Here is a 26,891-nt window from a genome sequence, read left to right as displayed (position 1 = left end):
CCTCCCACCTGCACTTAAGAAATTGATGTAATGACCATAAAATTTTCATACTGAAACATTTCCTTTTTAGGTAACAGAGAACAAATACATTCAATTTTTTCAATTGCATCACGGCAGTTGCACACAATGCAAGCCATGAAGCTACATAATAAGGATTAGATTATGAATTTCACCAAAATGGTAATTTCAGATAAAGCACCACTGAGCTTACTTTAAAATAAAATGGGATAATAGATGTTCTTTAGTGCCCAGGTGCCTTCTTCCCCACTGCAGCTTTTTTTGGTGGTTTATTTCTGAACAGCTCAAACACTGAACATCCGCAGTACAAAATGAGAAAAAGTGTCAAGTTCACAGTAAATATTCAGACACGATGTACTTTTAAAATCAGTTAATCTTCAGAGATTTTATAAGTGACACACTAGTGAAGTCCTTCAAATGCTCAAGAGGCTGGTCAAGAACAGTACTTCCTCTCATTCACACCACCTCCCATAAAAAACGTTTAATTGCCACCATCCCAAAACACACAGAACAATGCATCACTCCGAGACATTTTTAACTGAAGTCTGGTAGTTGCCAAAGCTAATAGAGGAAACAGGCCAACCTGGGAAGACAATTAGTTTGCATTTCATGCATTGCTTTAAGCAATCTTCCTTAGCCAGTGATTTGGAGGATTCTTTAACAATAATTCTTGGAAGAAATCTGCACTAAACAAGTTTATAGTATAGAATAAAATGGTTCCATCAGCTCCACAGTTAGATTATTTTAGACACAAATTAATACTGTGTCTAAAATGCATCTTTTGAGAAACACAATTTAGCATTTTTTATTTAATTCAACAAGCCTAAACTTTTTATTAAAAAAAAGTATGTGATATTTCCAACTTCTAAAAAAAGAACTCACAAAAACCAGATTCTCCCCAAAATTCAACTATAACCTTATTTCTGATAATGACAAATACAAACCAACCACAATACAGAAACAAGTGCCAGTAAGATGTAGACTGTCCCTTTGAATAAGAAGCCTACAATCATCAGCATTTAGAAGATGACTTCCAGAGTCCAGTCTTCTCCCCAGTTTACCAAATACAAACCTAAGCACTCCTCTGTTAAAGCGTCATGTTTTCTATTTCACCTTGTAGATGTTTGATGTACATAAGTCCTAGGAGGTTATTTGAGCAGAGAAACTATTCTGTCACCTCAATCTCCTATCAACATCCTCTCTACTTCATTTGTACCATTTCTTCCCCCTTGAGTTTAATTAGATGCATATTGCATCTAACCACTGGTTATGAAAATATCCAGTATTTTTTTGTCAAATATCAATCAAATAGTAATTTTCTAAGCACAGGCCTTCCCTGCACCCTGTCCTTGTACCAACATTCCTCCAAAGAAGTATTAATCTCTTCCATCACATGTATATCTCCAGTCAATAACACGGACACTCCTGACAGAAAACAATTCCTAAAGGAAAGAGGAATTCTTCACATCATTTAGCTATAGGCATTCAACTTGGGGAGCTACATTGTGGGAATGGTCACCTGACGTTCCTCAGCACTATTAGTAGACATAAAAGGGTTCCAATAAAAGGCATTCAAATCACCACATTTAGGTTCATGCTCTCTGTCAAGTCCTGGAAGAGGTTCTCTGTTTTCTATTAAATATATGTGCAATATGGCAAGATTAGTCCTCTCCAGCCATTTGTGTTACCTTACATTTGCCTCTAGAATTACACTGCTGTGAAGTCAGCCAATCTTCATCCTTGTCATATTGTTTCTGTAACATGTTATAGGGCTCCATGCTGTAACAAACTTGACAGTAGCTTTCTTCAAACAATTCTTAAGAACTAGAAAAATAAATACCTAGTAGCATATTTTTCTGCAGAGCATGTAACATGAAAACTAAAGGAACATCTGCGCTTCTCCAGCATTCACACTGATAAGAAACAGATACAGAAGGAAAGCTGGCTTAAGAGCCGTCTCCTAAATTTTTCATTGAAGCTGTAGTAAAAGAGGAATTCTTAATAACTAACCACTTATGAAAAACATAAAGGAACTGATTTTCAAAGAAGAATGAACTACTGGCACGTATTCTGTCATACTATTACTTTGTAAACCAAAACATGGAAGATAGAATTGACAAACACATACCTAATATTTTGAGAAGACAATTTTCTAGTTCCTTTGCAATGCTCGTCAGCAGGACAGAAAGATGTGCCTTCTGAATGATCAAGACACTTTAGCTTTGATTTTCTTTGCCTTCATATAGGTGAACAGAAGAGTTTTGGTGGCTGTAGATACACAAGCAAACTAGCAGGGGAAGTATCATCACTACAAACCTCACAAGCTCACCTTGCATACAGCACTGTGAAACTTTCAAGGGTCTCTCATTCTCTACATAATAATAACAACATCAGTGCGTTGTGGAAACAAAGTATTCTAAACATGCCATTGACCCCAAACCTTCTTAATATAATTATTTCCAGACACCTGTGGGGAAGATCAGTCAGGATGGGATGGTACCAACACATGCCCACTCACCAAAGGACTGTAAAGAGCTTTCAGTATCTTCCCAGAAATCAGGTTGTGCACAGATGATGCAGATGAGGCACAGGTAACTACAAACTTCCCATAATGCAAAGGATAAAAAGAGTTTAACAAGTCTGAAAAAATAAATTTCCTAACAGTGAACAGCAGCTTTCGTTAAAATGATGAATTACATGCTCTTCTGTGTAAATTACATGAGAGTACAGTGAACCCCTTTTCAGTGACTGTAATTCAGTATTCTGGAACATGTCTGACTACTCTTGATGATAGGAGGAACATTCTCTTATTACTAATCTGCAGTATGTCAATCTGCACCAAGAGGATAAAATACATTTATAGGTTCTAGTTTCACCCAAGAGTGAATTATTTCAATTTCATTCATTTTCACTCCAAAGAAATAATATAGATTTGCCATACTGAAACAATTTGTTTCCCTTTCATTTACACACTTATCTGTGAAGGCAAAATGAAATATGACACAGGAAGTCATCTCTCTTTGCAGTTGTTATGTATGCTTTATAATTTACTACAAACTGGAATCATCAGCAATAATGTCTTCCAGACCTTCACCCTATTTTGATCTACTGAAGTTTTAAAATCAGTTTTCATCTCAACATACATTAAATCCCTCCCTTAAAAAAAAAAGGGAAATGAAATACAACCTGAATGGGAAGAGTATCTATGCATACAGATATACATAGTGTTCCACCCATCTAATTCTCCTAGCTATTATATCAGAATCAAGAATACTCTCAAAAAAAACCAACAACCCTTACCCTCCAAATAAAACATTAACATCACTAGTTAAACTGAAAAAAAATAAATTGTCTTAGATCAATAAAAGCTTTCATAAATACTTACTTTACACAGAAAATTGTCCTGCTACCAATACTGTAACCAAAATAAGAATTATTTTAAAAAGCCAAGATCCATGGCTCTTACAAGTTGATTTTATCAGATTACAAACCTATTAACATGCACTGAAGAACTTAACTGCTCTATGGAAAATACCCTAAGGTACAATTGAGATTGATTGTATACCTTAATACTATGTATTCTAATTTACTCCTAATTTTTTCAAATGCCCAAACATGAAATTTAAACTCTTACTTTCTAGACTCTAAAAGGCTTGTTACAGAAACTGTAATGCATTACTTTCTTTTGAATTAATTGTTCTTTTAAACAAAACTATTTTAAACTCCATTATCCAAATTATGCTGGCACAAAAAGACCGAGGGCATCCAATAAGGTCATGTGACAAACAACATGTAAAGTCAAATCACATGGAAAGTTAGTGTAGATTCCTCTCACACAAATCCCAAGCATTTGAAAAATTAAGTCTCTTATGAATTTGAAAAACTTGACTTAGTTCTAAGGAATTTTCAGGATTTTTCCAATTCCATTTAATTGTAACCACTTAAAAACGTAACTGCAAAACAACCAAATTTACCTCCCAACTCTACATAGGAGTACTTGAAAGAAAATAATTATTTTAGCTTCAGAATGTTTCACTCATTTTAAAAGTCTATAGTTCTAGTCACTAACTAAAAATAAATACATAAAAATAGAAATCCTGTACATTCATCCTCCTACCAAAACCAGATCTGCATAATTTGAGAAAATCTCCAGGTGGGTTTAGAGTGATTTTTTGTGGTTTTTTTTTTTTTTTTCTGTTTTTTTCGGGTTTTTTTTTGGGGGGTGGAGGTGGGAATTAAAAAAACCAAACACAGCACATCCAATTTTAGCATCTAAAGTATATCAGAGAATTAATGTTTGTAAACAGTGCATCACCTTCAACCCAAAGTAATAATACTGTTGAATCTTCCTTTTTAAAGCTTTAACATAAGAGTTGAACAAAACCTCAAGTCTCATGTGAGTCATGTAGTTAGTCAAGGAACTGTGAAAGACAAAAGCATTCATTTGCAAAACACTGTCAATATCAAGAAAAGAAGAACCATGAGATCTATACTCTTGCTTCTAAGTAGCCTGGGAGCTAACAAGCCTCAGCTCTGCACATGAAAGGCAGTTTTTCAGGGGCAGCAGATCAGCAAAATACTGCACGAAGTTGGGAAGGGGTGCTGAGAAGAAAGCAGAGGGATGTTCTGTCTGTACCAGTTTGGTGTGCCATGTACAGTTATGGTGTCCACACCTGAAGGAGGACACACAGCAGAGTCACAGAAGGTACAGAGATCACCTAAAATCATAAAAGCAACAGAGCAGATGGAACCAAAGAGGAGATGGCTGATGAATGCTTGACATTCACAAAGTCTTGGTAAGAGTGCAAAAGGTGAATGCAGTGTTGTTATTCACCAGATCCCACAATACTGGAACAAGAAGGCACAAACTAGTAAAAGAATCATCTAAACAGATGAAGCAACTTTCTTCATGCAGTGGCTAATGAGCTTTTGGAATTTGCTGCTGCTAGGAGCTGTAAAAGCAGTTGGGAACAGCCCAGTCAGAGAAGGAACTTAGATAAATAAATGTACAAGAAATCTCAGAACTCCTACAAACAGTATGGATAGGAGAATAAGGAGAAGGGCAGTCAGAGAGCAGGCAGGCTCCCAGGCTCTTCCAGAGCAGTACCTCCTGCTCTTGGGGTCCCAGGCAGGACACGGGGCTGGGGCTGCTGATCAGACTCAGTAGGCACTTAGCTTGTTAATGAGAACCCAGCCTGATTAGCCAACTCTGCAATTTGCCATTAAAAGAGACAGGATAATTGAACTGAACAGAATACAGATTTAGAAATCGATATTTAATACACCTTCCATCACTGCTGTTATTCCCCAACACAAACAACAAAGAAAATGGCATGAAGAAAAGTAATGAAGCCACCACTTTACTGATCACTGATGATGCTACTTAAAATATCTTTATTACATGTCCAGTGTGGAAATATTTGTCCCAATCTTACACATGAAAAACAAGTATAAAAGTATAAAGCTGTAAAAATTGCTTTGTGGAAAAAATCAAAACCCAAATGCAGAATCTAGTGGTTTTGCAAAGATCGCTCCTTCTCTCTTTTACAAGATACTACAAATTATAAACTAACTGCTTCCAGTAGCAGTCTAAAAATGATCAATAACATGTGGTATTCCTATAATTATCCCTACTGTAAAAATTACTACTTTTTAAACCTTTTTTTCACTTGCACTGAGATTTTTTTCTCCAAACATGCTGTACGTCCCCTGTGTGATATTTCTCTTCTTCTCATTGCTTTCTTTCCTTCACTCATTCATTTTTGTCAGTTGAAGATGGTTATGCAAACTTCCCCAGTGTGTCTTATTTCCTATACATTTGATTCACTGTAGCACCTAATTTGTTCATTTTTATTTACTGGTCTTTTCAACTTGATTTTTCAACTGTTTATGTCCTGTCTTCTCTTGTATTAGGGGGGGGGAATATTCCTTTCATGGAACAGAAAGCCATTTAAAAGTTGCACCAAATGGAACCATCAGCCTAATCCTCCCTATTGAAACTGAGATAAGAGTAAGTACAGTCCAAGCTCAAGAAGCTCAAATTCAACACCAGGAGTAAAAAGAACATTGAACAAAAGAGTTTACTTTATGGCTCTCCCATTCATACACTGATTTATACCTTTAAAAAGGGCTACACAGAAGACAAATTGAGGTTTGTGAACAAAAAAAAAAAAAAAATCAAGCTTAACCATGGACAAATTTGCTTTGCTATGATGTCTTTAATGTCATTCAAATCACAACTGAGATCTGCCTCATGTTAGTTGACAAATACCTTTATAAACCTAGAAACTTAGAAGCGAATCCATACAAGTGTGTTATTTGGTTTTATTATATACGATTTGAGTATTCATAATGTGCAAGTGTGGTACAGTGCTTCAGATACACAGGAACAAGCTGTGCTTGTTATATGCTGCGAAGCAGGGAAAAAGAGAAATGCTTTACACAATGACATCAAACAACTTCAACAGATAGCCATCACTAATCAACAAACCAAAATAAACCAGAATTCTTATGAATTTAGCAAAATAAGATTTCCTTTAGTAAAAGCCTATCTTTGTAAATATATATGTTTGCACAGTTAATTCTATCTCTTGGAGTGTAAAAGAAGTCACAGGAGAGTGTTATAAGAAAAAGAGTGTTGAAAATGCCTTTTCAATACAGATTTGTCTTCTGCAAAATTAACTTTAAAATACAACTTGCTATAGAATTATTATGAACAATTTGATAATTTAGTGTTTAGGTGTATCTTTATGTATCACTCTCAAGCTGAATAACTACTGATAATTTTCATCTACATCAGATATCTTTTATGAGGTGAAACCACATGAAAATAGACCTAGAAAAAACTTAATGTTTAATAAACTTGCAATAAGTACATGAAAATTCTGAATACACAGAAATTCAAACCATACTAATAAAAAGTTATTACGTCAAACATGAGAAATATGTAATCTAGATCTCTTGAAAAGCTAATAGTTTCTCCTAGTGTATAAATCAAAGAATAAGAAAATAATACACTATACTATACTTTTTATAATTCAAATCCAACACACTGGATTGGCAGACACTCACATTTCTCAAATATTTCTATACAAGCCATATTGACTCCTCTACACACACTTTTTCAGACAAATATTCATTTTCAGGGGATGAGCTGTCTGGCAGGTTGTCATCAACAGCTTAAATGCACAGTAGCTTTTTGGTTTTCCTCAAAGCTACATCGAGCTCTTTAAGTTAGGATAACTGAAATTGCTATGGCAGAGACAGAGAAGGAATTTGAGAAAAGCAGCCTTCATTAAGTTCCTGATGAAAAATTGTTATTGATTACACTTGTAGAAAAGTGAGCTTTTGTAGGACTAGAACCACATTTAGAGCTAAAATTAGAAACGTAAGCTTAAGATCAAAAGTATACATAACCCTAAATGAAGAAAGGGATCTTTTAAATCAATACTCAGATCCCAATCCAAAAGCTTTCTTGATCCTGTGTAGATGATCTACATTGTTTGAAAAATCTGAGACTATCACCTTATCTTGGGAAAAGAAAAAAATGCCAGATTGAACACATACTGGAAAAAAGATTTAAACACTGACAGATGACGAAGCTGCACATAGCCACTAAAATGGAGACTTCAGGAAATAATTTCCTTGTATTTAACAAAGTTTAAAAGCAAGGTATTGGAAGCATGCCAATAAAGATTCCTCAATCTGATCAGCTTCTACTAGAATGATTAGCTCTTTTCTCCAACTAAAAAAAAAAAAAAACCACAACCCAAACAACCAAAGAAAACAAACAAAAAACCAAAATCCCCCACCTACATACAAACAGTGAAAACTGATTTGTGAAATTAACGTCAGTGAAAACCCTCAAAGCTTTGGAGTGACACTTCAAAATTGTTTTTTCTTAATAATATGTTTCTGTAATACAAACCAAGATCATTTTTACTTATCTCTGGACATTACATTATCACTGTATTACATACAATATTAGAATTTGGAAAAGATTTTTAGATTTCAATTTTGCAGAAATGAGGAAAAGCTAATTTGCATTGTGCAGAAAGGTTTATTTGTTTTGGTTTGGGTTTTGTTTTTCTTTTCCCTGAACTCTGAAACATCAGCAGATCTGCACAGTTAGAAATAAAATATTTACACAACAGTCAATGCTTCCCACAGCACCATACAAATAAAATAACTAATCAACATGTTGCCTATGCAACCATTTGTATTTCTCAAGTGCAGTAACTAAGGTTAAGATGGTTTCAGTTTCATCATTCAATTTGCAACAAGTCCTTTTATAAGGATATTAGTGATTCAGTGATGAAAAATTTTTCAAATGCTTTTCAGACTGACTGAAGGCCGCATCAGAGCTCCTGCCAGCAGCTCTTAATCTGTGTGCTTCAATTAGGTCAGTGATGTAGTTGAGTTGCATTTTAAGTTAGAACAGATGTTTAAAAGCCTCTTTTGGATGTCTCTTTACCTTTTCTAAACACCACTGTCCTCCACTGGGGAGAACGCAGAATTACTTGCTTGAAAAAGCTGGTGCTCAATTAGAACAGCAGACATGACTTTCTTCTCAGCTGAAGCACCTGGGACAGTGCTTCAACTGCTTTTTTTCTCAAGAGTTAACTCCTCTCTTGTTCGACATCTTAAATTGAACCATATTCAGAACGCCTTTTGGCAAATGATTATTACTAAGTTCCACCAAACACAGGAAAACTGCAAAATAGGTATCTACTACCACTGCCCAGGGAAGTGGCGGAGTCATCATCCCTGGAGGTGTTTAAAAGGCATTTAGATGAGGTTCTTAGGGACATGGTTTAATGCTAGAGTTAGGTTAGGTTATGGTTGGACTCAATGATCCTGGCGGTCTCTTCCAATTGAAATGATTCTATGATTCTATAAGTATGTCCAAGACCTACTGGTAAGGCTAGAAGTAGATACATTGCTGTTTAATGTGGAAAGAAAAATAAATAAAATTCTTGTACTGTCACTAGTATAAAGCACAGGTATCTGAGGCTGCCTGACCAAGAAGAAAATTAAAGAAAAAAAATGTTAGCCAGCCTGTACTTAAAAATCATATCTGTTCATGTGTCACTACCTGCAAAATAATTGTGCACAACTAATAACCTTTCTTAGTTTAGAACTGTGCTAGTACGGAAACATTTGCTCTTATTACATTTTGCTTTTTGCAGTGCTCAGGAGTCAGGGTCTACAATTTAATTTATCTCCACTCAGGCAGAGGATTATAAATGGTGTGATCATTAGTAGCAAAAACTGCTGGAGCATTGAACAAAAAAATCACCCAATATCGTCAATGCTTAATAAAAGGAAAGGCAAGAAATGCTCTCCACACTGCTAAATATATTTACCGCACGAATGCACCTTTTAAAGTAAAAATAATTACACACCACAATTTCTATAGCAGCCAAGCACTTTAAGGGAAACATGAAGCACTTAGACATATTATACCACTACTAATTCAACATACTAGTAGTCAACTTTTTTCAAGTTAAAACAAATTTTTGAAAAGGGAAAAAAATAATATGCATAAAGAATTTCCCACATTTGTAACATTATCAGATCTTTTAATAGAAACATGCTTTAGGAGTAAAAATTTATGGAGTAGTAATTAATGAATATTTCCCTTTGATTAGCCACAGTACAATATCTCAAGAAGAGATAAGAAAATAGTAGCAAATGCAGATAAAAATTGGCCCCTTCTCCCTTTCATTATCTTTTTGAAATTCTGGTATTATTGACAAAATAGCATTACATTTCAAACCATAAATAGTTCTCGTTAGGCAAACACTACTCCAATTAGAACTCAGCATCGTCCAACGTCAGATGGGACATGGAAAATATAGCAAAACCAGCAAACAATAATGATTCTGTAAATCTGGAAAGTGTAGTACACAAGCTCAACATACATTAGGAATAACAGCTCAACTAAAGGAGTTAAAACAGAAAGACGTTAAGTCTTCTAAACTTTTATCATAGTGACACCTTGTGGCTATTTTTGACTTATGTTGAGACCTCTCAAAGTACTTTATTTTCTTGTAATTGCTTTAATGAACTTCTTCAAATTTTGTGCTCCAGGGCAAAGCAAAAAGATGGAAGTCACAAAAACCAACCAACCAAACAAAAAGATGAAAAAAGTGAGAAGGATAAAACAGAAAACAGCACTGCCTGTTCAAAGACCGTTAGAGATACTAACATTCACTTAATGTATTTCCACTTCTTTATCTTGAAAAGAGAGTTGTGGCTTAGAATCGCAGCTCTGCTTATCTTAATTTTATTTTTTTTTCATGAACTATTGTTGCTTACCCATATTCAAACTGATATCCACATGAAAAATAACCTACAAGCAGTTCTTGTATGATTTTTGTCACTGATTTCTTAAAACACAACACAATCCAACATTGTCAGGACTATGGACTGAGTAGGTGCTATAGAAGACAGTTAACTTTTTAATATCATCAGGAAGACGCTGTTCATTTTTTTTTAGTTTAATGACAGGGTATGCAGCTGGCTTAATTAACAGACACGTACTAAAAATACTTGGAAATACGAAAGGAAAATATTCACTTCAAAATTGGTAATGAACCACAGAAGGATAATAAACGAACAAGCATTCTCTTCCACATTGCCTATTAAAAGAGGAAGCTGAAGTAACTATGAATCTGACACTTGTTCCTAAGTGACAGAAACCTGCTTACATGACTATTTTCTGTCTCCCATCTTCCCTGTAAATAAAGTCTTCAGCTCCACATGAAAACTGCTTTACAAATGCAAACAATGAAACTAGGACCAAAAGAAATGGAAAAAAAAAAACACAGTACCACTTTAAAAAAAGAAAAAATTGCCCCATAAACCCTCTCTCTTACTTGCTTTTTCTGCATAGTATATAGCTGTTCAATTTTTAAAGGTGGTCAAATAACGTAATCTAAAATATTTAAAGCAAAAATTAAAAGCCTAAAATACAATTATGTCAATAAAAAGCCCAGGTATAATATGTAGCTTTTTCTCTTATTAGAAAAAAAAACCAAACAAACAAACACACACCACAAAAAAAACAAAAACAAAAACAAAAACCACCTCATAATACAGCTACACCCTCTCACCTATTATACTAAGCTTTAATGCCTAAGAATTAATCTTCCTCGTACAAATTAGCCTGTATATCTAAATCAGGGATAAAATCCTACAAAACAGAAATAAATAATTTTCTTTGTGTGAGGAAGCATAAACAATCTTCTCATCTCCTTTCCGTTACAGAATTTCAGAGTCTTTGGTCACTGCCCTTCCATTTTTCATATATTAATCTAGACAAAAGCTACGGCTGGCAACAGGTATCTGAACCTATTGAAACAGACCGGAGCTCACAAGGAACACGAAGAAGGAAGAGTGTAAAGAGTCACATTACTTACTTAATACTGCCTAATCAGTTTGGATGGCTTGGTACATGCTTTGCCAAGTACAAATTATCTTTCATGAGAAGTACAACAATGCTGCTAACTCTAACACTACTGCAAATACTCCACAATGCTCCATATGTTAAAAAACAAAAGCCATGATTGAGACTATGACACACATAATACAACAAGTCACTTGTTAAGGAGACTGAACTGATTTATTGTGGTATAAATTACTTGTTTTATTTAACAACTAAATGCCAGAAGGTTGCATTTTTTCCATCCAGCTAGTGTGAAAAAGGCATTGATTGTGGATTTGAAAAAGGATAGATTAAAAGTGAAGGCTTTTCGAAAAACAAACCCACCTTTACACATGCAAACAGAAGACAGACACCATCAATTTTTATGTCCATGGAAATGTTTGAACAGCTTCTTAAAACTCAGATGAACACATTAGTTCAGCCCTTGACAGCTCTCACCTTGCATAAGTAATATTTATGTGAAAAGTAACTCAAAAAGGCAACTAACCTTGCCTAATGTTACAGGGTTCATATTCTCTTTATATTTGCACAATTGCTCTAGCATATCAGACACAAAGAGGTTGTCCTTCAACAACATACAGAGAATCTGGCACGTTCTACTCCCTTGCTTTGAAAAAAGATACCTAGATAAAAACCACAGCAAATAACTCTAGTCTTCAATTCTTTGTTACTACTCAAGAATTCATCCTATACAGTGATGCCATAAAGCACTTCGAACTAAAATCAACTGAAAAACAATCACCACCACCTATTTCAAATCTCTACAGGTAAGAAACCATACTGTGAAAAGATATTTAGTCCAGAATCTTCCTCTGACAAGGCACGTATACCTTTAAAAAAATTGCTGCATGGTTCCCTAAGTGGTTGTTTGCTAAGATATTATTATCTGCATGACTAAGATAAAAAGGTAATAAATGTTAAAACTAATGTCAAGAACACAGACGAAAGGCATGATAGTTAGATTCTTCAGTACTCCTGTTGTCCATGAATAGGAAAATTTTGGCAGTGGAACTTGTCAGACTGACTCAAGAGTACAGAGCGGAAGTAGTGTTGAGCAATATGAAAACATAAGTAGTTTGGGATGTAAAGAATGTATTAATTAATCTAATGCTAATATATGTGAGTGATGAGTTGGATTACAGTCTTCCCTTAAAAATGGGGAAGGAATTTTCATCCTGAAATGAAATAAATGCTTTTTGTTTTGTTGTTTGTTGTTGTTGCATTTTGGGTTTGTTTGTTTGTTTTTTCATTATTTGCTGATAATCTGATAATTTCTTTCTAGACAGAGAATATAAAACACTTAAACATAGCTGCCCTTTGATAAGCATGCATAACATCTGTAAAAACAATATCAAGTCTTAAAAGAATAATTCTGACAATCTCATATTAGTTCATATTTTGAATCTGCGCTAACAATGCTGGATATCGTATCTTTTTAGATGACAAAAAGGTGCTACGTATTTTAGGATTTCTGTTTTGCCTGTGTTAGTATCTTAAATATAACTAGTTTAACTCATTTAAGTAAAAAAAACCACTTTAAATACATAATCACAAAAACACGAAATTGGAAACGGAAAAAAAGCCTAGCCCTCCTTGATTACTTCTTTCTGTACAGCATATTAATTACAAGACAGATAAATAAGAGTCTCAAATACTAATACTTATGTGTACGTGGCCTCCCCCACCCAAAGCCTCTCTTCTGGAGGTCAGCTGGTCCAAACCCCTCATCAAAGCAGACACAACCATCAAGTCGAACCTATTTATATTACAGTAAATAAATAAATACAAAGATCTTGAATTGGAGCTCCTAAAAAAGTTGTCATCAATTGTAGGTCTCTTAATTACATATGTAATAGCTTTTTCTTATTATTTACAGAAAAAAAATACATAGAAAGAACAGTAAACTATAGTCACAGTACTTTTATTTTTGACTAGCAAATTCACTTTTTATATTATGTAGGCAACAATTCACTGATGTAAAAATAGATTACAGAACAGCCTTATCTAAACTACCCTGAATTATCATGTTGACTGGGAACTCACATTGCCTAAAGGTTACTGCTCCTTAACAATAAGTACTCATAAATTTATGCTGCTATATCATTTTCTCTTTAGCTCTTTCACTTGCTCTTCAAAGCAGCTACACACCTCCAGGGAATTCCACCCCTCTCTGTAGATATGATAATGAGGAACAGAGATTTATAGAAAATAACAGGTTTACTGGGGATCATGGAGCAGAACAGGAAAAATAAGAGGCATGAGGACTATGTGATAGGAAAAACTGTGCTGTAGTTACCTGGACAACTGTATACTTCAACTATCTGCTAAAATAAAACTGCAAGGTAGAGGTTTCCAGGTGTGCTTGTGCATGCATTTAAGTAAATAACATATAGCTACGCCATAAAGACACACCACATGAAATGAACTCACGCCTGATACTCGGTTCCTCCAATAAAGAGCAAGTTGCAAAGGATTAAGAGATCATCAGAGAGCCAGAAAATACATGAGGTCCTTTTGTGCCAAAATATGAGTAAGGTACTATCTAAAACCCTGGAATAATGTTCTCCTCTCTACTCTTGCCTCAGTGCACTTTCAGGCAAGGTTAAAAAAAAGTCTTCACCAAAACAGAGCAATAATGCTCTCAAAACATGGCACATACACACGTAGAGATGAAGACAGCTGAGGGAGGGGATGACAAGCAGATAAACTGATACTGAAACAGCAAAATCTCTTTCTGACAAGTTTCTGAATGAGGTCAAAAAATGGTTGCCCTTTTAAAAGAAGATCAAGGGAAGCCCTACCATAACATCCTAGATCTCTTCAAATCTTCTTGCTAGTATGACGGAAGCAAAAAAGCTGTGCTTACTAAAAATCTGTCTACTCTGCACCAAGTTAAGGTCACATATACACATCAAAATATCCCCAGGAAATGTACACCACCTATAAACTCCATGAGGCATTTCATTATTGCTAGATGACTTATTACAGACACCTTGAAGCAAAAAATTATCAGATTTGCACACAAAGTAGAGTACAGCACCAGCCAATTCAGAAAAACAGTAAAATTGGAATCATAAATCTTGCAGGGAAAAGGTGAAAACACATTTGTTTATATCAGGAAAAATAACTTTCAAGTCAGTTACATTCAGGATGAACTTATTAAAAGCACAGGGAGCCTGAGAAAGAGTTCTCTGAGGAGGAGAGACACGAGTGACCCACCAGACACTGCCCACGTGGACTCTGCCGGCAATCCCATGTTGCAGAGCAGTAAAGATCAGAGAAAGAGTCATTCTCTGGAGAAAATACAGCGCTTCCCCTACTTGGGGATTCCAAGAACTGCTGTGCTGATTAAAAAGTTTGTGTCTACAGAATAATTCTTACAATGTAGGGCATTTCCTTTTTGGGTCTATGACCCAAAATCTCATTATGGTAACATCTTTGCAATCTACAAATCGTGGCCTCTCTATCAACAAGCTCAATACAGTTTTTGCATAAAATAGCTTCACTGCGATCATAAGCTCTTCCCAGAATTCCCAGCACCTACAGTAAGAAGACATTATCACCTTAATAACAATTAAACCCATCTGGCTGCTTTAGTTTACTCAATGCATTGCTCAAACCTCCTTAGTCCTAATTCTCCCCTTTTTCTCTTTCACAACTGTCTAAAACACTTTTTCAATGCAACAGCAGAAAAAATATAAAATATATAAAAACACATTTCCAAGTTGTACAGCAAGCATGTCAACACGTTTTAAACATTTTGGCAGCTGAGGAATGATGTTTACTACTGACTGAAAAAAAAAAAATAAATCAGCTGCAAAATGAAAAGTGAGTACGACTCAAAAAGCAAAGAACAGATAAAGAGATGCAGAGTTCGAGATGGAAGAAACAGAGCTTTCAAAACAGGAGGTCTGCAATTTATCACCTATATTTACATTTAAAAACCATCCACCAAGATAGACAAATTTAATTTTTTTAAGATAGTTGATGAAAATTGCGCATATCATACATTATCAGAAATTCATAATGCAGTGGCAAAATCCAGCAACTTATTCTGTTGTCTACATTATTTAATGATAGCCATACAACATGACATTGATGAACTAACCTGCAGACACGGGCAGGAAAATAGAGGTTCTGCCAGGATCGACAGAGGTATTTTGAGTGATCAATAACCCGAATCCAGTCTAACTCATCCATGGACACCTCAATGTAGTAGGAATAAGACCTATAGATTGTCAAAAAACACTGGTTAGAATACAAGCAGCCACATCTTGGGTATTAAATCTTACACTTTCTCTGGATTTTCAGTTGTGCTGAAAATAAGGCTATTTGTTCCTACCCACAGACCTGTATCTAAAATAAATCCCTATTTTCCAACTAACTTTGAAATACAATTCACATGCAGTTAAGACATTTTCAGAATGACTTTAAACATTCTAACACACAATCTACAGTAAATAGGTGAGACCACTGCAATGGAAACCTTCAACTCACTGTAATAATTGCATTCCTTCTGCATGGAATAAACGTAAACATCAGTGATACAGTTATGATTTCTATTGCCATATCCATAAAGAAAAATCAAAACATACTTAGCAGATCTAAAATGCAATTTCAAACCACGTGAAAAATGCAAATTTACTTTATGATCATCTTCTCACTGATGCTTTTCTTCACTTCTCAAGTTGTTCACAATATATTGTTTAGCCTGTCACTGCTCACATACACACACCAAAATTACCTCAAAACTCAAAAATAAAAGAAGTCACTAATCCAATTTGTGTCTTCCTTTTGCTTACCAATGATGTTTAGCTTATAGTTTTCTATCAGGAGAAAGAAAATCCAAACTAAGTCACAGCTATTTCCATATTATACCTCCAGCAGTAGTACTTAGAATAAAGTAGAAACTGCACTTGTGGATCAGCAGGTCATGAAACATATGTTTAAAAATATTTTGTTTCTCTTAACATACTAGTCTGCAATATTCACAGAAATTTCAACATCACCATGTTAGCACTTATCCTCCTTTCATGCTGATTTCTGCCAGAAGGTTTAGAGAGGTGGATGTCTAAAGTGGTATTTTAAAAAATTCTTAAAATGTTAGATAGCACTGTTAATACTAATTTATCAACTTTGAAAGGTAATGCAGGGTCTTTGAGATGTCAATTGCGTAATCAGCTTTCACATTTACACCAACCAGATGTATAATATTCACAACCCATAAAAATACACTGTTTTAGCAACATTATTATTACTGGCACATGAATACTTGGCCAAACTAGCATCCAGCATTTTAGAGTTTCAGCAGTTTGGATCCAAAATTTATTGTCTGTCCCCTGTGTGGTGAGAACTTAGGGATTCTCACATCACCATCATTAGACTAATGTAAATTTGTAGCCAATATACAACATGCTGGGTTTTTTTGTTTCTGAAGGTACCAAGCAAACAAAAATTATCACAAGAATAGAGTCCTATTATAATACACAACACAATGCCTTTTATTTTCTTAAGGACAGCATGTTTTTTGCAGAGGTAATTTGGACAGCTAGTCTCCTTAGCATGTTTATATCCACAATTCATCTGTTAATAACACCTCTAGAGGTGCAAAACACACCTGTTAGTTTGCATTTGGTTCTGTTAAGAACATACATTATCTACATAAAGATATCCAACCAACCAGAGCTTCAGAGAGACAGTTAAAATGAATGAGTAGTTTAAAAAGTTGTCCACCATGTGCTCATACAGTTGCTAAACCATCTATTTTGGAGACATTATTCACGTATCCCATGATGCAGATAAGTGGCTGACAATTCTTAGACTAAAACAGTATATAGATTGGAAAGTATCTCTAGAAAAAGCAAGGACAATCTTAGAGCAAGATCCTTAAGGTCCTGGCTGGTAAAGTTTTGCATACCTCCAAGGACTGATATTCACAACCTCTCTGGGCAAACTTTGCCTACATTCAACTACCCCACTATGAACTATTTTCCTAATATTTAACAGGAACTTATCTTGCTGCTTTTGTCCACTGCTCTTTGTCCTCTCAGCACACAGCTGTAAGAGGACTCTGGCCCTGTGTTCTCTATATTCTTTGACTAAATATGTGACAAGAGCAGTAAGTTCCCCCTTCTACTGAGGAGCCCACAACTGGACAAAAGTATCCCAAATACTTCCTTTTCCATTTATCTTAGATAGTTGAGCTACTGGAGGTGGGGGGAACCTGACAATTCAGGTACTATACCTGATACAAAGCAAAAGAAAGTCCAATAGCAAACTTTCCAGAGAAAAACAAAGTCAGGATGACGCACAAACGAGATTCTAAACCAATGTACCCACAACAATTTATGAAGACAAGAAACTCTGAAATACAAGTCCATCTCGTCTGGTATTTTGCCACCAACACAGGTTTGCCCTACAAATTTCAGAGGAAGGGCAAAAGACACCAAGCGACATAAAATTTTCTTATAAGATGTCCCAAAGATACAGGGTTTTCCCTACGTTTCAACAGCTGCTGGTTTTTGCCTTGCACATGAGGGTCATTTTTCTAAAAATTGCTAGAGAACTCGTCATTATATGTCTTCAATACTTTTCCATATGTTATAAAATTGGTTGATAATTGATTTATAAACTGGCTTGATTTTCTGGGACAAGTAGTATAATATTGTATGAAGTAGTTCCCTGTACCTTCAAAGTTTTACTTTTCAATCTTTTCAAAAGGAACAGAAGAAAAGCATAAATTTCAGTTGAACTGAATGTGAAGAACTTACTTGAAACAATTAAATAGCTAAAAATTAATGCAGTTTGTTTTGAATGATTAATAACTGCAAATCATATTTTTAAAATAAGTTCATTTACAAAAATAAAAATAAAAATCAATAAAACATTAGTACACGCTGTTGTAAAATAGTACATATCTTAGTTAACAAAACAAAATGCAATTGGTTTGCAATTCTAAACTAGTCTGGAAGCAATATAAAATTAAACTTTTAGCAGAAAGGTAATAATGTGTTAAAAGTATAAGTAGCTTGTTTTATTGTCTTTCATAGAAAATTGCTTATGAATATCTGCATGAGCTGTCTACTAAACTGTAAAATCTTTGTCCTGCCAAGTAATAAAATTAATATACTCAATTTGTCAGATAAAAAGAACCTTGCAATTTTCCTAGTTAAGCACTCAATTGTTAAAATATGCGTAATTTGATCTTTCATGCGTTCCATAATAATACAAAGCAGCTGAGCATAAATTGGCTAAGTCATCCAAGATAGTTCATACTTCACCAGTCTCACCATGAAGTGGCTTCTAATAACTACTGTAGTTGGCTGGTAATTCACATTCTAAATAAATTTTACTTTCTCCAAATTATTATCAAAGTGTGTTATTTCTTAGCAATTTTGATATATCAAAAAAATCTGAGCAAACATTTCTTCAATGTTTGGAATGTAAATATGTAAAAAATACAGTTTCTGCAAAAGAACTAGAATATTCTTTTTCAAACTGAAATAAAAGCAGCTGAAAACTAAATGGCAAATAGAAAACAATTATATCAATTTAAATTATGTAAACTTTCATTATTAGTATAAACTATTTAATGAAGATAAAAAAATACTCTGAAATATTATAAGGTAGATTACTATCACAAAGATGATCTGGTGCGTAAGCAGCCAAAATTGCATTTAAAAAGCAGGGTTTTAAAAATAACAGTTGTCATCCCCAACACTGTCTCATGCTGTTTCTATAAAATATTTAATGAATATTTTGCACTAATATATTACCACCAGTATGAAATGCACTACTTTCCCTATTTACATGAACGTGGCACCTACCGACTATCTCTGTCCCACAGGAGTATTCGTATGTGGTTGATTATCGATGGCTGGCCTAGTTTGATTTCAATTCCAGAACGGCAGTCATCATCGATCGGGTGTCGAGAGAAGCCATGATCCAAGTCATAGTTCTGAGTATCCCCATCTAATAAAGCGGACTTCAGCTCCCCTTTTACAACCTGCGCTCCGTACTTCATTGTCGCAATATTTTCCCCTGGTACTATGAAGAGAAGGAAATAATTGCTTAGTTTTTACACTCTCCCACTGCACACTGTTCTAAACATCAACTGTAATAGGTCAGAACAAAGAATTATTGCCAGCATCCTTTCTTGGTTACGAACACATTCTCAAGGAGAAACAAAAGTAGAAAAAGAGAAGTATTTTAGAAATTTTTCCTTCTTCCATTTTGTTTGATGCCCCTTAGGCCTTTTATCATAATATGTAGTGATAATTTACTAGTATGTAGCATCTATATTCTCAGCCCCCTTCATGATTCTACAGAATTCTGTTGAAACTTTCTCATTAAATCATCACTTTCCTCCTGGTTTTAAAGGTTTGGTCTATTCAAGTCTCTCTTTGTGATCAACCTCTCACCATACCTCTCATTTTTTGCCCTTATCTTTTTTTTTTTTATTGTTCTAATTTCAACTGGAGGTTTTTTGGTTTGAAGTGGAAGGAAACTAAAAATCCCATGAAAAGTTCAAGATGTGGATGTATCGTGCATTTGCAGAGTGGTATATACAGTGGTGTAGCTATACAAGCTATTTTGATAGCTATACAAGCTTCCAGTACTCTGCAAAGCTAAATAAACCTGAGTGAAATGGGAATTTTTGGCTACTAGAACTTTGAAGGAACATGGTAAAGCAAGATCTTTTTGCCACCACTTCACAGGAATAAACTTGTTACATCCTACAAACAGATCTTCCATCAAGATAACTGGGGATAATATCCCTAACTCCAACTACAAAACAACACATTGATGAACCACCCTGTTAAAAAGGTATTTTGAACAGTCTTGTTTGAGGACAGGTCTATAAAACATGATCTGAAAGCTAAATGACGAAAATCTGCCCCTGAACCATTCAGGCACGTTGGCAAGAGAAGTATGAATTTTAACAAGACATTAAGTTTAACATCTAAAGAAGAGAATTTGAAGTGGTAGAATTTTAACTGCTTTGTAGTACTACTACATAAAAACATCAAATGCACAACTATGAAACTGCCATGTTTCCACAAGCAGAAGTCCCAAGAGCCTGAACTAGTACTAAAACAACACAGAAATTCAATTCCATAAAAATCTGTAATTCTAACGAAGCTGGAAATCTTGAGATGAGGAGCATATTATTATTGAGACATAAATAGGCAGAAAAAAAAAAAAATCAGAAAACACTGCACTGCCAATAGAATGTCTTACATGACAAGACTTTTACAATATCCTAATATTAACTCAAATGTTTAAATATTAAATCTGTAACTTCTAAGAGAGAACAAAAGGGGGATGCAGTTCTGATAAAGTAGTTACATTTTCAGGACCCTTCATGCCTGACTGACAGACTCCACTGCAAGCTTTCAAAGAACACTTCACTTGATTCTTTGCTGTGGGGCAAATACTCTCTACAAATCACACATGGTATAGCAAACTAACAATATATTTTTGAAACTCAGTATTAGATATTCTTGTTGAATTAACAGAGAGCACAGACAAAAGTCAAACTTTTTAAGCTTCCATTAACAAAATTTTGGAAGACTTGTTTATACTACTTGGGCAAGCATGTAAATAGTATGAGAAAAATCAAAAGTAGTGAAGATGAAAATCTTCATGAAGTAGAAAATGAGTTATCATCAACATAAAACCATTTAAATATTGCATATCCCACAGCCAATGCATTTTTATTTTTAATGTTCTTGCCAAAGATTTGCTATTAGAATACTACTTCCTCTAGGAAAATACTTTTATTACAAAATTCATGTTTGAGTAATATGAGATACAAAGTAAGAAAATATGTTGACTAATATCATTTGAGTAATAGAAATGGCAAGAATAGTATGTAACAAGATATTTAATTAAATAAGCTTTTTAAAACACACAATAGATAAAAACTCAAAGAACAAATTAACCATATCCTCCAGACAATTACAGTCACCAAATGACCAAAAAAAAAAAAAAAAAAAAAAAAAAATCAAACCACCAAACTCATACTTACTTAACATGCCCCTGTAGTTGAGGTCCATGTCCCGACTTTCAGAACGAATCTTAATGGCATCTAGGATGGCATCAGGTGACAACAATCCAGAAGGTCTTACAACGTTTAGTAGTTCTGTTAGACTCATTAATGGCAAACGTACTGCTTGCATGATTTCAGCATGGTTTTCCTTGGGGTTATGTTTACACCAATTCATCAAAGCTTGGAAAATGTCCTTCTCAGGAGCTGCAAATGAGTCCCTCAGTACAATACTTAGAAGAGCAGCCTGGAAAAGAAAAAAAAAGTCCTAAATAAATAAAAATAAAATTAAATATTTTTTTAAAAACAAGAAGAAAATAGGAAACAAAAAGGCAAAAATTAATGGGGATTTTAACTTCAGTTATTAAAAATAATCTCCAAAGGAGAGACTACCTGAAACAGTAGCTTGTTTTAGTTACTTATGCAAAAAATTATTGAATCCATCATGTAAATAATAGGTAATATTATAAACCCACTAGGAGAAATAAGTCAGAATTGAAATGTGGAGAACTATTTAAATCGATTTAATTCCAGTTACTGCATCAAATTTACTTTGGAACATAAGAAGTGATTTGGGGATTTGGTAATATAATTCAAAGCATTCCCTTAAGGTTAGACTGGTATAAGAACACTGACGAGAAAACGTGTGGCTTGCACCTTTTAAAACCATTTATAACTACTTGGGATTTCTGCCTCCCCCCGACCCTTTCTAGCTCTCTTTCGGTACCTACTTAAAATCAGCAGGCAAAAACTTCAGTGGTTCTTACTCATGCAGAAAAGCCACTGACTGCAAAATGAGAACAAAAAGAACTGAACAGCTTTTTGATTTTCTAGCAGAATAATTAGGAGTTTGCCTAAGAAAAAGACAAATCTCTCATATATATCAGGACTGGCTATGCCAAAGATGTCAGAGTATGTGCTTCCTGATGAATGACATTTGCTAATTTCTTTATTGATAATATGCTCTCAGAGCTCAGATTTAACAAACTGCACATAACAGGGTATAGTAGAGAGAAAATGCTTTTTTTTCCCCCATGCAACTAGTAAGTACAGGACTTATTCAAAGAACAGACCCATCACAGCCTTTTCACCAAAAACACTTAAAAAAATAAAAATTAAACCATCATTCATTCAAGATGCTCTACTGCTTCACGTGAACACCACCTGAAAACACTCTATCACTATTATGTCCAGTTCGAAGATCTCTCCAGAGTAAGTGGAAAATTTCAGTAGCATAACTCAGACACAAATGGCCTAACTCAGACACAAATATTTATTCATCTAACAACAATAACAAAACCAACACAGAAAAAACCCAAACCACCCTACACCATCACCATATTATGCAATTTCAGAACATGATGACAATAACCACAGAAACTTCCAGAATGCTTTAGCTTACACAGTAGAAATATCAGCTGAGATAGCTTATATCAAGAAATTAATGGAAAGTAGTATCTTCTGCTACCTTCAAATCTTCCCTTTATATCCCCTGGACAGCATTCAGAAGCCAAATTATATGATTTCAAGAACAGATTAAAAAAGACAATTTAAGATTAGATTATCTGCTCCTACCTTTTCAAACACTCCATTAAATTTACTTCATTTATCTATTCTAAAAAATTCAAAACAGTTCACCTTGGCTTGAACATTTCCATCTGTCACAGTTTCACTAGTAAAAAGTGATACCTGTTAACTAATATATAAACTTGTATTTTTGTGCCCCATTAGTATTTTATCATGAAGTTGTAGAGAAATTAACATTCCTGGGGAAAAAAGTGCAAACAAAAGATATACCTTAGAAAGTGAAAGGAAGCCTTCGCTGGAGAGCACCTCTTGGGCATTTCTATCCATGAACATACAGCACATACACGTTAATTTGGGAAGGGAATACAGACTGGCAACATCAAATGTCATACAGACATTCTGAATATTAAGTATTGTGCAAAGATACTCAGATGTGGAATCCTCCAGTTCTGGGAACCCATATTTATGTGCCAGGCTTAGGAAGTCTAGGAGAACCTCCTCTTTCTCATCTCGTAGTGTAGCACGACCAGTGTAAATATATTTCAACAGCATGGCAAATGCTTCTGCAGTGGTGTCCTGAAGAGGAATTTCTGCTTCAGGCTGAGATTCTCTCATTCCGCCATACAACAATGCTCTGTAAGGAAGACAAAATTTGAGAAGTTTATATCCTGATAAAAGCCAGGCAAAGAGTAGAAAGAGAAAGGAATAAACAACTATTTACAGCAAGGGGAATACAAAAGGGATATGGTTTAAGAATCTACAAAGGAAAAACCCTTATTCTTGGCACATAAAGTACAGCTCTGCTTTGCAAGAAGCTGCACAAGAATAATATTCTAATGGATCATGTTTTTATCCTATACAACAATTGTTCCATCTCTACTTTGAGCAATAGCTTGCAAAGCAGAAAGTGTGATTTGATTCTCGGTTGGTTTTTTTTTTTTTCATATAGTGCACTCAGTAAGAAAAAAAAAAAAAAGTTTGCAGAAAGCAAGTGAAAAAAATAGTTCACCACTATAGTGGCAATGGTAGATGAGCAAATCATGAGATTCTTGATCCTCGATTCCTTACTCTAAACCCAGGACGCAGCAACTCCAACGAAATCCTAAATCTTGAGCAAAATCGAAGTACTAATAATGATTTTTTTTTTTTAAATACGATAGGCAGTTGGAACATAACTTGCATTCACAGTTTAGTTATGAGCTTATCCCTCTGATAAAATTAACTGGAAGATTATCAGGAAGTTCTATTAATTATATTTCGAATGAGAAGTGTCCATCTCTTAAAAGAGCTGGATTAGCATCATTCCTAGTTTTAAAATATATATTTTAAACTGTATCAGCCAGACCTCTTTAAATACTCAATTCCAATGCATCAAAATTGAACTTTCTAACTGAGTATATTCCATAGAAGCAAAACATTCATACTCTGAGAAATCAAAACAACTTTACCGCAGAACTTTTCTGTTCAGAAGTTACCTCTCTCTTGAATTTGTGAAACTACCTTCAAAATCCAATTTAATGAAGGTCAAAAGAATAACGTCATGACATGGTATTTATCTTTTTATATCTGGACACAATAATTTGATGTGCAGGGAAACATTCACACAGAAAAGGTCACATTCAATGGACAGATGATTACACCCTGAAAAGTTCATAGAGTAACAATGTTTATCTTATCTGCATGAAAATTTCCTGTGAGCCTGACAAAAGCTATACTTCACCTGAAATAATGGCACCTAGCAGCCAGGATCACTCTGTGTGCTGGAAAACGCTTCTTTTCTACAATAAAGGTAACGTCACTATATTCTTCCCCATTCATTAGAGCACCAATGTGCTCTGACAGAATGTGAACGTGGTCAATCTCACCCACAGCCGTGTAAGGACGAAGTGGGTGGCTGTTACTCATCTTGGAGGGGTGGTGATATTGGTAGCCTAAAGGAAAAAGAAAACAACCAGTATTATAAAGGGCACAAATATTTAAAAAATGGCAAAGCTCAAGCTGCGATTACAAAAAAAAAAAAAAAAGCCAACCAGTATAAGTTACTACGTATTACAAGAAAAATGAAAACAAGAGGTTTTTCTATTCAAGTTCATTTACAACAGGACACAACGCAGCTTGCAACCTTGCATCAACAATTCTAGTCAAGAGGAAATATTGCAGAGAATTCCATCACCTTGTTGCTCTGTTAGTCCATTTACTTTAAGCGCTTCAAAAAAAGGAATTAAAAATTAAGCTAGTTTAATTAAAGTTACCATTAGAAAGCAATTTTATCTGAATTAAAATGCACATATATTACAAAGAAATAAAATAATTTGACCAATTAAGCACAATCTTAACTCTAACTCCCAAGTCTCTACTAAAATCAGTGATAAGTAAAAACATCCGTGTTTTTGCAGAATTCCAATCAACTCTCCAGAACTGGGAGAAAATATACAATCTGGCTCGCTTTTAATAAATAACAAAGTCTGTCAAAGAGCAAAACTTTACGATGTGCAATTCGACTTTCTTACCCTCTCTACTCAGTTTTCTTGTTCCCTCATATATGTAAGAAAATAAGCCCCTAATCCTGCTCAATCATAAAAGTAGGAGACTGTCCATTAATGCACAGTATAGGTTAATGCATTAGTCATATCTTCGATTACATTATTTTGTTATTTCTTAATTCACAAGAGGTTTTAGTTTTGTTGGTTTTGGTTTATTTCAGCAACAGAGGCTTTCTGTAGTCCTGGTGGCAAGATCATCCACTGGAGAATTTAGGTCTCAAATCAGCTTGTACACTTCTGCTTACTTTTAAATAAACAAAGGCTGGCTGCTTCAGATAATAACCATCCATATTTTCAGAGACACCTTCTGTGCTCCCACAACTAGCCACTTTTCAAATTGAGCACATGCTTAGTGCTGAAGAAAGATGGTGAACCACAAGAAGCAGGAAAATTATGAAGCTGTACCCTGCAAACAGCTAACACATTAATGTTTCAAGTGAAATACTCATGACATGAACGTATTTTAGGCTATATTTTAAAAGTATAATGAGAAAATACACATCTGTTTCCAGTCATTGCTACCCCAACAAGAAAAACACATGTGCATGGGGTTAAGCATTATTTGCACTTCTGTAACCCATGGAAACAGTTAATCCAAAATCAAGATACTGTAGAAACATGGTCCCAAAGAACTTTAAAGTAAACTAGAAAAAGTGATAGAAAATAAGATTTGAGAGAAACACAGCATACTAGATTGATAATATAGCACAAATGGGAACAAAACCCAACTTCCTTTGGGCTCTCTCTGCTGTTTGAATTAGAAGCTGAGTGCCTGTGTAGTCATTACAGCGTGAAACCAGCAGTACTGGCGGAGATACTGGAGGCAGCCTAACCAGGGGAACACAGAGCACTGTACAGTTCTTCTTCTACCCTGACACGATAGTAAACTAATTTTTATGGTTTTTCATAATAACAGTCTGCTTATTCCATTTGCACTGGTTAATTTACAATTAGCTAAGACAACTCTGCACTGAACAGATTTATGCCACATACACTTTCAGTAACATCTACTTTGTAACAAGCAAGATTAATTTAACTCACAGTCAGGTTACATTTACTTACACAAGCAATAATATTTATCACAACATAATTATCTTGGTTTATAGACCATAGCAAAATTGAAATGCCCTCAAAATATAAAGCCTTTTCTTACAACAAAGGAGCACACAAGAGGATGTATTTGTTATTCAGCAAATCTCAAGACCTGATCTCCCTTCAAGATTTCAAGTCTCTAATTGCTGTTGTTGGTATACATTCACAATAATCAGACAACCCCATAAAGTGCCAGTTACATGCACATTATCAA

General features: G+C 34.7%; 1 protein-coding gene across 1 annotated transcript in view; it reads right to left on the bottom strand.

Moving 5' to 3' along the window:
- BTBD9 (BTB domain containing 9) overlaps window positions 1-26,891 on the bottom strand; it is a 118,394-nt gene that overhangs the window by 86,286 nt on the left and 5,217 nt on the right. The window contains exons 3-7 of the mRNA XM_065833670.2: window positions 24,763-24,973; window positions 23,313-23,676; window positions 21,498-21,762; window positions 19,294-19,513; window positions 15,576-15,695 (exon numbers count right to left, since the gene is read on the bottom strand). Of these exons, the coding sequence (XP_065689742.2) occupies window positions 15,576-15,695; window positions 19,294-19,513; window positions 21,498-21,762; window positions 23,313-23,676; window positions 24,763-24,973 (1,180 nt within the window). The remainder of the gene's footprint in view (window positions 1-15,575; window positions 15,696-19,293; window positions 19,514-21,497; window positions 21,763-23,312; window positions 23,677-24,762; window positions 24,974-26,891) is intronic.

This window comes from Patagioenas fasciata, chromosome 3 (assembly GCF_037038585.1).
Source record: "Patagioenas fasciata isolate bPatFas1 chromosome 3, bPatFas1.hap1, whole genome shotgun sequence".
NCBI classification, from domain to species: domain Eukaryota; kingdom Metazoa; phylum Chordata; class Aves; order Columbiformes; family Columbidae; genus Patagioenas; species Patagioenas fasciata.
The sequence above is the reverse complement of the archived record's forward strand: the minus strand, read 5'-3'. Positions and strand labels throughout refer to the sequence as shown.